The 13,234-nt window shown below is 40.1% G+C and overlaps 3 protein-coding genes across 3 annotated transcripts; all 3 read left to right on the top strand.

Annotated features, from left to right (window-relative positions):
* Positions 1 to 2,142: 2,142 nt before the first annotated feature.
* On the top strand, positions 2,143 to 6,082 carry LOC125185387 (LRR receptor-like serine/threonine-protein kinase RGI5). The gene is made up of 2 exons (XM_048081912.1): positions 2,143 to 5,208; positions 5,507 to 6,082. The coding sequence occupies exons 1-2, from the start codon at positions 2,280 to 2,282 to the stop codon at positions 5,890 to 5,892; spliced, it is 3,315 nt and encodes a 1,104-aa protein (XP_047937869.1). The 5' UTR covers positions 2,143 to 2,279; the 3' UTR covers positions 5,893 to 6,082.
* A 1,849-nt stretch (positions 6,083 to 7,931) lies between these two features.
* On the top strand, positions 7,932 to 11,528 carry LOC125217923 (uncharacterized protein At1g76660-like). The gene is made up of 4 exons (XM_048119497.1): positions 7,932 to 8,123; positions 8,721 to 8,895; positions 9,627 to 10,665; positions 11,029 to 11,528. Exons 2-4 carry the CDS (start codon positions 8,842 to 8,844, stop codon positions 11,226 to 11,228), a joined length of 1,293 nt encoding a protein of 430 aa, XP_047975454.1. The 5' UTR covers positions 7,932 to 8,123; positions 8,721 to 8,841; the 3' UTR covers positions 11,229 to 11,528.
* Positions 11,529 to 12,104: 576 nt separating this feature from the next.
* Positions 12,105 to 12,790, top strand: LOC125223480 (embryogenesis-like protein). The gene has a single exon (XM_048126650.1). The coding sequence runs from the start codon at positions 12,187 to 12,189 to the stop codon at positions 12,646 to 12,648; it is 462 nt and encodes a 153-aa protein (XP_047982607.1). The 5' UTR covers positions 12,105 to 12,186; the 3' UTR covers positions 12,649 to 12,790.
* The last annotated feature ends 444 nt before the right edge of the window (positions 12,791 to 13,234 follow it).

Genomic DNA, 13,234 nt, shown 5'->3' on the forward strand with positions numbered 1-13,234 from the left:
CACTTAGTATTGATTGTCGATTTTATCTATGATTTCAAATAAATAAGTAAACCACGCTTTGATTTTTAATTTGTAAAATTAATAACATTAATAATAATTGTTAAATATATAATTAGATAAAATAGAAAAAAATAATGGTAGTGTCAATTAAGCGGCTCAGATATGAAATCTGATTCCAATACTTGCAAATAAATTGTTTTCTTTATGCGAATGCAGATACAATATTGGTTTTGACGTGAGCTGTTAAGATAGAATAATCAGTATTAATCGATCCATTTAATTTCCACACACTAATATCCATGACTCTCTATTAATTTCAATGCTTAATCCACTTACAAAATATACTATAGTCAGTTTACGCTAAGACTAACTATAACTCAATTTTAATGAAAACAAGTAATAACAAATTGCAGTTTAAAAAGAGAAATAATTAAATTTCCCAATGTTTACATCTCGATTGAAGGAAGGAAATTTTGACATATTTTAAAAAAAAATTGAAATTTCGTACTCTAAACTTATACTAGTATATATTCAACTCATCATGAGGCATTATCAAATTTTAGTGGCACACTGATTAATTATTGAGAACATTTTGAGAAGCTAAAACTATCGAAGGTAAAGAAATGTCAAGACCCTACCGTTTTGAATTTATTTACCTAATTGCCCCCTAAATATATACTCATATGATAATTATTTTTACTATAGTAGTACTCCTAATTGAGTAATTGTTTTCCAGGAGAAATACAAGTATTTCAGTTAAATAACGACGTGATAATAAATATATACTATACACTAAGATACTCCTATAACATGAGTATACGTTTAGTTCGTTTCTCACACTTAAAATTGTATTGACGTTATTACTTTTAAAAATTTAAGAACAAATCGGACTTAAATATTAGTATGAAATTTATAAAGTTGATTAGATCAATAAATTTTAATATTTCAGAATTAATTAAATTAAATATAAAACAAGACAAATACTAATACTGTGTAAAATAAGCAAAACGTTATAACTTACTTAATTTTGCGATTTTTATTTAAAATTTCTTACATACAAAATGTACGTACTACTCCAATATTTATTTATTTACGAAAATAAATAAGCTTTCTTAGTCATGTGACCTTTGTAATTTTTTAGTGAGCCCTACTCCCAAAACGCACCCACTAACCTTCCTCGATAATCAAAAATCACCACACACAGTAAATCAAATTCAATAACCACAGTAAAAAAATTGAGAATCTAATTAAGGTTTCCTCTTTATCCACGCCCACACTTAGTCATATAAGTAAGTTTTTTTGACAGGTCATTTTTACAATTAAATTAAAATTTGCTTATACAATGACATTTAGAATGTAAAAGACATAGTAATTGGCTGCTTAATCCAATCCTTTATTTTGCCTTTCACAGTCCCCTATATGCCTCTATATCTCTCTCTCATATATTATCATCAAATCTTCTATTCCCAAGGCAATTTAACCCACCCCAGGGTAAATTTTCTATTAGGACAAAAATTACTTGGAAATTGGAATCATTTAATTTTTAAATTAAAGTTAAATGTGATTTTTGGACATGAAATTGTTAACCTATAAAGGACCTTCGTAAATGTATTAGCAAGTACTGATAATTCATTCAGTAATCATCTCTTTTTGACCAAAATCTCCTCTTCAATAATCGCTTTTTATTTATTTATAGTTATACTCACTTTTTACCTCAAAATATATGTAGTTATTGAGGAAAAAACCTTGATTATCTAAAAGAAATAAATATACACCACAAATACTATGAGGACTCGTATTGTAGACTATTCATATTTTCAATACATCCAAATCAAAAATAGAATCAAACAAATATATTTCATAAGTATTACACAAATGTCGTCCAAGTAAACAATTAAATTTCAAAAAATAGAAGAAAATCCAATCTCAACCACAAAGGGTAAAAAGAGAAACCCAAGACTAGAAAAATGACAGCCTCCAGGAAGCAAGAGCCATTAATAATCATTTGTACCCTAATCTCTAAATTAATCAACTTCAAACCATTAATTAAAATAATCCCCCCCTTGAGAAACTCACCCAACATTTAAAAAACTTCCCTTGCACAAAGATAAAGGAAACTCACAACTCAAACCTCCCCCATCTCCCTCCACAAAATCACCAAAAATGCCGGCCACCAATGGCCCTCTCCACTAACCCCTCCACCTCCCCCACGGCGGCGCTCCGGCCAACCACCAGGAAACTAAAATCCCATCAAAACACATCCCCTTCCTTGTCATCACATGCATAATTTTGCCCCCACATGCATGCTCTCCCCTAGCACCACCACTGAACTAAACCATATTCAAATGGAGACTAAACCACAACCACTACCAAAAACCCTCATATTATTCTTGTTCTTCCTTGCCATTGCGCAAAGTAGCCGTTCTTTATCGTCAGACGGGGAAGCCCTCCTCTCCCTCATCGCGGCGGCCGACCCATACTACAAATCCTCCTCCCCAATCCTCTCCACATGGGACCCCGCCGCGGCCACCCCATGCGCATGGCAAGGCATCACATGCTCCCCTCACCAAAGAGTCATCTCCCTCTCCATCCCCAACACCTTCCTCAACCTCTCCTCCCTCCCCCCTTCTCTCTCCTCCCTCTCCTCCCTCTCCCTCCTCAACCTCTCCTCCACCAACATCTCCGGCCCCATCCCCCCCTCCCTCTCCGCCCTCTCCTCCCTCTCCCTCCTCAATCTCTCCTCCAACTCCCTCTCCGGCCCCATCCCCTCCTCCCTCTCCGCCCTCTCCTCCCTCCAATTCCTCTACCTCAACTCCAACCGCCTCACCGGCCCCATCCCCGCCTCCTTCTCCTCCCTCTCCTCCCTCCAAATCCTCTGCCTTCAAGACAATCTCCTAAACGGCACCGTTCCACCCCACCTCGGCTCTCTTTTATCCCTCCAGCAGCTCCGCATCGGCGGCAACCCTTTCCTCACCGGAGAAATCCCCTCCTCCTTAGGCCTCCTCCAAAACCTCACCACCCTCGGCGCCGCCGCCACCTCCCTCTCCGGCCAAATCCCCCCCTCCCTCGGCAACCTCACAAACCTCCAAACCCTAGCCTTATACGACACCGACGTCTCCGGCGTCATCCCCCCGGAGCTCGGATACTTATCCGAGCTCCGCAACCTCTACCTCCACATGAACAAGCTCTCCGGCGAAATCCCGCCGCAACTCGGCCGCTTAAAGAAACTCACCAGCATGCTCCTCTGGGGAAACTCCCTCTCCGGGGACATCCCAGCCGCCCTCGCAAATTGCACCGATCTCGTCGTGCTCGACGTCTCCGCCAACGAGCTCTCCGGAAAAATCCCCGGGGAGCTCGGGCTCCTACAAGTCCTGGAACAGTTGCACCTCTCAGACAACGCTCTGGCGGGACCCATCCCGCCAGAGCTGTCCAACTGCAGCAGTCTGATCGCTCTGCAGCTGGACAAGAACCAGCTGTCAGGGGCCATCCCCTGGCAGGTTGGCAGACTGAACTACCTCCAGAGCTTTTTCCTCTGGGGGAATTCTGTCTCTGGAATGATCCCGCCAGAGTTCGGTAACTGTACTGAGCTCTACGCGCTGGACCTTTCCAGAAACAGGCTCACTGGGAACATACCTGAGGAGATTTTCAAGCTGGAGAAGCTGAACAAGCTTATGCTTCTCGGGAATTCGCTTACTGGCACGTTGCCGCGCGCAGTGGCAACGTGTCAGTCCCTCGTGAGGCTGAGGCTCGGGGAGAATCAGCTCACGGGGCAGATACCGAAGGAGATTGGGCAGCTGCAGAATCTCGTGTTCCTCGATCTCTACATGAATCGTTTCGAGGGGAGTTTGCCCCGTGAGATTGCTAACGCGACCGTGTTAGAGCTCTTGGATTTGCATAACAACTACATGACCGGAGCGATACCGGAAGAGTTAGGTAATTTAGTTAACTTGGAGCAGCTTGATTTGAGTAGTAATAGCTTCAGTGGTGAGATTCCTTCCACATTTGGCAATTTCAGTTACTTGAATAAGCTTATCTTGAATAATAATTTGTTAGTTGGAAAGATTCCTAGCTCTTTGAGGAATCTACAGAAGATCACTTTGCTTGATTTGAGTAGCAACAGTTTATCTGGTGTGATTCCTGATGTGGTGGGATACTTAGCTAGTTTGACAATCAGTTTAGATTTAAGTTGTAATCGATTCACCGGTGAGATTCCCGAGACAATGTCGGGTTTGAGGCAGCTCCAGTCTCTTGATCTGTCGCGTAACATGTTGTCCGGGAGGATCACGGTGCTGGGCGCCTTAACTAGCCTGACTAGCCTCAACGTCTCGCATAACAACTTCTCCGGCCCTGTCCCGGTGACGCCTTTTTTTAGGACCTTAACCGTGGAGTCGTTTCTTGAGAATCCCCATTTGTGCGAGTCTGTGGATGGAATCACTTGTTCGTCGCGGTTTAGGGTTAGGAACGGGTTGAGGTCGGCCAGGACCATCGCGCTTGTGGCCGTGGTCTTGGTGTCTGTGTTGATGTCGGTTGTGGCGGTTTGGATTATTGTTGCTAGAAACCATCATAGGTATGTTGTGGATCATAAGCCGGGCTTGTCGGGTGGGGCAGGGGAGGAGGACTTCTCGTATCCGTGGACGTTCATCCCGTTCCAGAAGCTTAACTTCTCGGTGCAGGACATTTTGGGGTGTTTGAGGGACGAGAACGTGCTTGGGAAGGGGTGCTCGGGGGTGGTGTACAAGGCGGAGATGCCTAATGGGGAGGTGATCGCGGTGAAGAAGCTGTGGAAGACGAGGAACCGGGAGGATGAGAGTATCTACGACTCGTTTGCAGCTGAGATACAGATTCTTGGCCACATTAGGCATAGGAATATTGTGAAGTTGCTTGGCTATTGCTCTAATAGAAGTGTGAAGCTCTTGTTGTATAACTACATACCTAATGGGAACTTGCAGCAGCTGTTGTTGAACAATCGGCAGTTGGATTGGGAGACGAGGTATAAGATTGCGGTTGGGTCGGCCCAGGGGCTCGCGTACTTACATCACGACTGCTTGCCCGCCATCCTCCACCGCGACGTCAAGTGCAACAACATCCTCTTGGATAACAAGCACGAGGTGTATTTGGCGGATTTTGGCCTCGCGAAGCTCATGAGCTCGCCTACTTACCACCAGGCAATGTCCAGAGTCGCCGGCTCTTATGGATATATCGCGCCAGGCAAGTCCCGTAATCGAACATTTTCTTTAGCCTTTGTGTTGTTTTGATGTTTGATCATGTTTATTGCCTTTGTATAGTTCAATTTTAGTTGTCACTCTATTTCTTGAATGTTTGATCATGTTTCTTGTTTATGTATAGTTTGGAATAATGTTTGATCATGTTTCTTGTTTATTATAAATAGTTCAATTTTTGTTGGAATAATTGTTCGGATTGTCGACTGCACAGACGTGTTTGATCATGTTTCTTGTTTATGTTATGTGTCACTTTTATTTATTGATTGATTGATTGATTTATGCAGAGTATGGATACACGGTGAACATAACGGAGAAGAGCGATGTGTACAGCTATGGAGTGGTGCTGCTCGAGATACTGAGCGGGCGAAGCGCGGTGGAGCCACAGGTAGGGGACGGGCTGCACATCGTAGAGTGGGTGAGGAAAAAGATGGGGAGCTTCGAGCCAGCAGTGTCGGTGCTAGACTCGAAGCTGCAGGAGCTGCCGGACCAGATGGTGCAGGAGATGCTGCAGACGCTCGGGATAGCGATGTTCTGCGTGAACTCATCGCCGGGGGAGAGGCCGACGATGAAGGAGGTGGTGGCGCTGCTGATGGAGGTGAAGAGCCAGCCAGAGGAGACCGGGAAAACTTCATCTCAGCCGTTGATGAAACAGTCCTCAAATCATAGCTGATTGATGATGTTTTTTTGAGGGAGTTTTATTTTGTTAGTATTAGGGAAATTAGTGATTTATTTTCTTGGATTTGGATCTGCATTATGCAAATTAGCTTTTGTTTTTGTACAGTTTTAGTGTCTCAAAATTGGATTTTGCTCTTGTTACAATTTAATCATGTTTTGTTATTACAGACATTTTCCGATTCGAATTTGCTTGTTCTAAGAAAATTATTGATACTTTTGCAGACATGAGAAGATATATTAATGTCATTTTTCCCATGGAAAAAAACATTGAAAAATATCATAGCTTCAATAATTCATGGACCAACATTAATTCTGATATTCAAGAAATGGGACCATGTATACTTAAATAAACACCACAATGTTTATACATCCATGTAACCACTAACCAGACATAAATTTGGCACTTTTTCAAGGTGTGAGTGTGTGTGTGTGTTTTGGTGATGAAATTTTGTGGATCAATGTGGAGATGAGGCCCCATTTGCTCACATTCACCCAAAACATCATGTTGGTACATGGACTCTTGACTTGCACATGAATGTTATAAGACCACGTGCAACGTTGCGAAAATATTACATTCAGAGTATGCGCACAGTGTGTTACACAACGTTGCAGAGTCTTCGACACAGCGTGTAACACAGTTATGCGTGTAAAACTGTGAGCGTGCACATCATGCGCCCTCCTCGACCAATGGCATTGCGCATACTACATATGCCATCTTTATGCAACATGATTCGAGGATGCATTATAACTTTTACTCCCTCCGTCCCACTTTAGCAGTCCCATTGACTTTTCTGCCATCTTTTTATAAAAATGATAAAAAATAGTTAAAGTAGAGAACTGGTAAAATAAGAGAGACAATAATATAGATAATGAGACTGCTAAAAAGCGGGACAGAGGGAGTAGTTAGGATCTTGTCTATGAAAAATCTCATTTAGAGTTAGCCAACTAGTATCCTCTTACAAGAATTTATTCTATTAAAATTCTTTAGAGATGAAAAATTTATAAGTAATAAAATGATAAAAATCAAACATCAAATTCGACCATACAAATTATACAATGCAAGAAAGTGGGGAACAAGAAGGAAACAAGCCATGATTTATATTTCAACTCTCACATGGCTATGACTACAGTCAAAGATCATAATCTTCTTGTCATGGATTCTTTGCATCATAACATCCATTGCACTTTTTTCTATATTGGAACTAATAATTTCTTCGAATAAAGAGGAAATAATAATGTTACTAATTTAGTAATGCTAGATAAAAAGGGAAAATATAGTTTATACTCATTTTTTTTTACGGAAAATGTACCCCAATGAATGTTCGTTAACAACTTCACATTTTTTTTAGATAATAACGGGCAATATAGATTATAGTACAAAATTAATAAAATATGAGACGAATAGTAAAGATAGAAATAGAAATAGAAATAGAAATAGAAATAGAAATAGAAATAAAAGTACGTAACTAGTGAGTAATTTTTATGGCTTACTAAGAAATTGAAAAATAAAATTACTACTCCATTTCAATTCGGTTTGGGCCTCAATCCAAAACAAAATGGGCCTTCGGCCCACGTGATAGCTATGTGACAATCATCCAAAGTTAAATTATCCTTTTCTCATATTGAAGAGAAAAATACATCGAATATGACATATATACACTTCAATTTATTTCTATGTAGTGTCACGTTCAATGTAATGAAGATTTTGTTTGTACTATTTTGCACCATGTAACATACTTACATTTATTGTATGCCATAGTGGTATTTAATACTACAAAATATTAGGATCTTGTTGCTGTAACATTTACGTATTATACATATTCCAAAAGAAAAATATTGATACAGTACTATACACACAATTAAAAGATAAATTAAATTTAACCCTCGAGTGAAAAAGAAAGGTAAAAAAAGAATTATTGATTCTCCCACATGCAAAACCAACCAATCACAAATCCCCACGTCACTCATCATCCTTTTTCTTTTTATTTTTACAAAAAGGAGAAAAAAGAAAAGCAGTTTTAGCAAACACAACAATCAATCGAAAAGAACAAAAAAAGAGAGAAACCAGCCTACAGATTACACAGATTAGATCTAGCCATTGCTTTTCTCCCTTTCCCCCTCTCTCTCTCACACATTCACACAGAATCGTTCTTCATTTGCCGACTATCACTGAGCTTCTTCTACAGATCTCAGCTATGGAAATGTGAGGCGTTTTTCTCAGCTCAGGTAGTGAAATTCGTCTCCTGTATTTCCGTTTTGGTAGTTTTGATTCGATGGGCCTCGCTGTTTTCGTGTTTATTGAAATGGGTTTTTTGCATTTTGTTAAAAAAAGATTAAAGTTTGAAGCTTGGAGTTTTACTTATTGTTGATGTTGTTTGGATAATGAGTGATGTTGGAGGGTAGGTGAGTATTGTCATCCTTGGAAAATTCTTGCTGTTGGTGACAACAGGAATTTTATTCTTTTTATTTGTAGTGGGGTCGCTTTCATCATATTTTGAAACTAAAATTTATGCATATATTTGAGTCCAAAATTGGAATGGAATTATTTGTTGTTGCATCTGACAAAAACTCAATGACAAGTTCCAATATCTGGATGGGCTTGAATTGGAAGTATTTGAGCTTCTATTGTGGGAGTTTTAAGGTTTAGAGTAAAATCCAAAAACAAAGGTTAAAATAAGTTGATTCTTTGGAACTTACTTTGTTGGCCAGTTCTATAAATTAGGTAAATGATGCTGGTTGATTTATGTAAATAACATTTTTAGAGCTTTTAGCATGTTTGTTCAGTGTTCTTGATTTCTAATTTGGTTGTGTTTTGAATCACAGAGAGGAGGTAAAAGAGTTCCAAAGTGTCCCTTTGCAATTTGTGAGTAGGTGGATACTATTGAATCAGAAGCTGTTGGCGAAAAGGATTTTGTTGCATTGTGCCCTCAAAGCCGACTTGCCCATGGCGTCAGAGCAGATAAGGTTTCTGCAGCCGCAGCAAGCACGGGCATCTCGGGTATATTGCATTATGAACCCAATGATTTTCATGTTTCCGCCTTCGATTGATTGCATGCTTGGGGCAAAAAGATGTGAAAAATTACTGCACGGTCTTGCTTTGAAGCTTTTGTTATCGTGACCTGTGTGGAGCTGTATTTATGCTTCTTTCGTTCTAGTTATCGAGCCACTAGTATGGTGTTGTGTTAGATACTGTAGAACCGCCAATGGCCTAATCGTTTACTTGTGTAATGACATGATTATACTGATAAAGACTCGGAAAATGGAATGTTGCATAGTATTTCCTTAATTCATAAAGATACCAAAGAAGAAAAGGTTTCATCTTAGTTATTGAGTTGGCATCCCGAAGTGAGCGCCTTTAGAAATAGCCATTTTAACTTCTGCCACGTGGATCAATGCGCAGTTGGTGCTTCGAATCTGACTGTAATTCTGTATTGCGTATAACTTGGCGTCTATTTTTCTTCAAATCATCAGTTAATTTGTTTTAGATCCGCGTTTTTGTGCTGTAAGCGGCTATATTTAATACAGAAAATGTTACATTCACTGAGAATGGTAAATTTTCCTTAGTTCACATAGTCCATGCCTTGAAAGATGCCTATTTCATACAGATTCTCTGCTTAGATTCATTTGTTAGAATCATATTTCCACAAATTGTGGATCTGATTATGTTCCCCTTTAAAGCATTCCTTTGTTTAATTTCACCTTATGGCTAACTATTTACTTTATTTGTAGCGCAAGAGGTGGGGAGGTTGTTGGACTGGACTTTCTTGTTTTGGTAAAAATAAAGGTGGGAAACGGATCGTGCCTGCATCAAGAATGCCCGAAGGCAACCAAGCGTCGAATCAGCCAAACGGGCCTCAAGCCGTTGGACTGCCTAATCAGACAACTGGAATCCCTCAATCACTTTATGCTCCTCCGTCTTCGCCTGCTTCCTTCTCAAATTCCGCACTCCAGTCTACAGCTCAGTCGCCCAGCTGTTTCTTGTCTGCCAACTCACCCGGTAATCCGTCGTCTACTATGTTTGTCACAGGTCCATACGCCCACGAGACGCAGCTGGTATCTCCTCCTGTGTTCTCGACTTTCACAACCGAGCCATCTACAGCTCCTTTAACTCCTCCGCCTGAGTTGGCGCATTTGACTACTCCGTCTTCACCCGACGTGCCTTACGCCCATTTCCTGTCGTCGTCCGCCAATATGAAAGGCGCTGATAAGCACAGTTACTTCGCTGCAAATGATCTTCACTCCACGTATTCGCTCTACCCCGGAAGCCCAGCCAGTGCCCTCAGATCGCCTGTTTCTAGAACGCCCGAGAAGGAGTTCCCCTCTCACTGGAGTCCTTCGATCCCTTCGAAAGAGCCTGTGTACTCAAAATCCGGGTCGGGCCGGTATATCGCGATCGAGGCCGGCGGTGCCGGAAAATCGCGCCAGGATTCCAATTTCTTCTGCCCCGAGACGTTCGCGCAGTTCTACCTCGACCAGTCGTCGCTTTCTCATTCCGGTGGTCGGATAAGCGTCTCCCGAGAAACGGATGCTTACTCGAATGCCGGAAATGGCCACCAAAACAGGCAGCCAAAAGTTCCCAAACCTGATCCTGAGGAACTGGAAGCTTATAGGGCTTCTTTTGGATTCAGTGCTGACGAAATCGTCACCACAACACATTATGTCGAGATATCAAACGTGTCGGATGAGTCCTTCAGCATGAACCCTCTCACGCCCGACAAATCATCCGGGGACGGAAACATCTTAAATGCAGGATTCGCTCATCTCGAAGGTAAACTATACTTACCTGTTTCTATCTTCACTTATTTCGAATCCGTATGAAGTTACAAGAACCAGACTAAGTTGGATTACACCGAGCTTGTTTGATTCTTTGTCTGAAAATTCGCTCGTCTCTTATAGGTAGTATCGACGTAGGGTGATAGCTTAGATTGATAACGAAAGTATAGACTATACGACGGATTACACATTCTTCAGCTTAATTGTTCGCATAATCCTTCAAATACTCAATCATACGTATTGTCAATCTTATACATCATACTTATAAAATAAACCCCTAACGAATTCTCATGAACGAGAAAATTGTTAGCTATGGCGTCGTTTCTTGGTGATAACATCGGTTCTCTCTATATCTCAGATCAAGGCCCAGAAAAGCACAGTTCTGGGCGAGGGCTGCCAACGAGCCCCCTCCTAAGCGATGATGAGGACATATACTCGAAGATGGGGGCTCCTAGAAACGGCCGGAAATACCAGTTTGGTTCGTCCAATTCTGATGCGGAGATTGAGTACAGGCGAGGGCGGAGCCTGAGGGAGGAGCGCAGCTGGCGGCAAAGCTGAGGCTGCTACGAACGCCCAAAAATGGCCCGTGTATGTATTTGCAGCTGTTCTATTATATTTATCATTGTGTCAATGATTTAGCATGTGATGATGATCCAACCTTGCTTTTGTGTGAGAGCTGTTTAGTATAAATTCTGAAGAGTGTCTGTTACATATATATATTTATATAAATTCAAGAATTATGCAAGTAAGTGTAGAGACTGCAAAATTTGGCATAGTTCAGTTGGAGAAAGAATACAATGTGCACCCTTTTTGTATGTAAATCTTAATATATGCATCACTTCAAATTTGCTAGTGGAATTTGTCTATCTTTGGGAGAATTTTGTGATATTTTGAACTAGTTAATAGATTATGAAATTGATGAATATTTTCGTAATCATGCAAATATACGTTTTTAAATATAGTGTACTCTCTTTTTATCCAATATTAAATGTCCAATTTGTCAAAAATGAGTTAAATATCTTAATCTATTTTGTGTAATATATATAATTTCTCTTTCGATTAAAAATGCGACAAGTATAGATGGATGGAAGGATTACATATTAATTAGGATCATATTTGCATTTTATGTTCACTAGCAAATTAATGATTAGGAAATGCACAATCAAGATAATTACAGACTATAGTAACAGCAAAATATTCAAACCTTCTCTCCTTTTTTAGCAAAAAAAATAGAACGCGAATCCAAACAAATGAACTGGATTGACAGTACCAAAGCGGCGTCGTTTCGTTCTCACATCAATTTGGATACAAAATTGGATTCGACTAGTTAATGGGCTATCTTGGCCCATTTGAGAGTTGGGCCCAATAGCCCATTTATTGTATTTAAAATTCGGAAATCAATTTTCTCCCTTTTTATTGTTCTCTTCTTCTTCTCATCATATTCTAGCTTACTAACTACGTCAAATTTAAACGCTTCAAAAATTCAACCAAAAAAAAGAGAGAAAAATCTACCAACATGCTTCGTCGTTCATCTCTTTCTCTCTCCAAATTCCTTCACAGAAACCTAATTGGAAGATCTACACGCCCTAAATCCCAATTTCCAGTACAAACCCTAACGACTCTCTCGAATCGACGCGAATTCCATCAATTTTGGCGTCCGAGAATCGCAGATTCAGCTGCACGTTTCAATGCTCCTAACAATTGGAGACGATTCAGCGGTGAAACCGACAGGGAGGTCGACAAAATCAACCTCAAATTCGCGGAAGCTCGCGAGGAGATAGAATCGGCGATGGACTCAAAAGAGACCGTGTATTTCAACGAAGAGGCGGAGTGCGCGCGGGAAGCCGTCGGCGAGGTTCTGGAATTGTACGAGGGGCTGCTGCAGAGGCTGCCGGAGAGCGAGAGGGGGTCGATTCAGCGGGCGATGGGGCTCAAAATCGAGCAATTGAAAGCTGAGCTCCAGCAACTGAATGAGTAGTGAGTTAAAAAAATCGCTTTTTATTTATTTGGTTGTATTTGCAATTTTTTCTATTAATTCTTGTTTACGAATAAGGTGTTATCGACTTGTTTTTGACGATATTAAACTATGGAATTGATTGAAGATCAAATTTTTGAGTTTACTGATCATTACAGTTGAGATTGTCTATGATGTTGATGATTTGATTGGCTTCTTTGAGATTGGGTTTAAGAATAGGATATTGTGATTTGGGGTTTATGAAATAATTAGGTTTTAGCTAATTTGTTTCATTTTTTTAATTTGCTTCTTTGTTTTTTAAAGTGAAGATTTTGTTTACTTAATTTAGCTTTGCATTATTATTCCTCGCCTTCTTTTAATTTACAAATAGGGAAGGAAATAAATTTAGGTACAGAGTCCTTGAATTGTACCTACAATCAAAGCTGATTTAATTTTAATTAAATTTGCTCTAAATTTCTAGAGTTTCACTGAATTTTAAATTTGCAACATAATTAATCCTTTATTCTAATTTTGCAATCACTAAATTTTGGAGCTAATATAGTTTCATGACTTATTTACTTGATACTTGACACTATCGACATTACATCAT

The sequence above is a fragment of the Salvia hispanica genome, chromosome 4 (genome assembly GCF_023119035.1).
Source record: "Salvia hispanica cultivar TCC Black 2014 chromosome 4, UniMelb_Shisp_WGS_1.0, whole genome shotgun sequence".
Lineage (NCBI taxonomy): Eukaryota > Viridiplantae > Streptophyta > Magnoliopsida > Lamiales > Lamiaceae > Salvia > Salvia hispanica.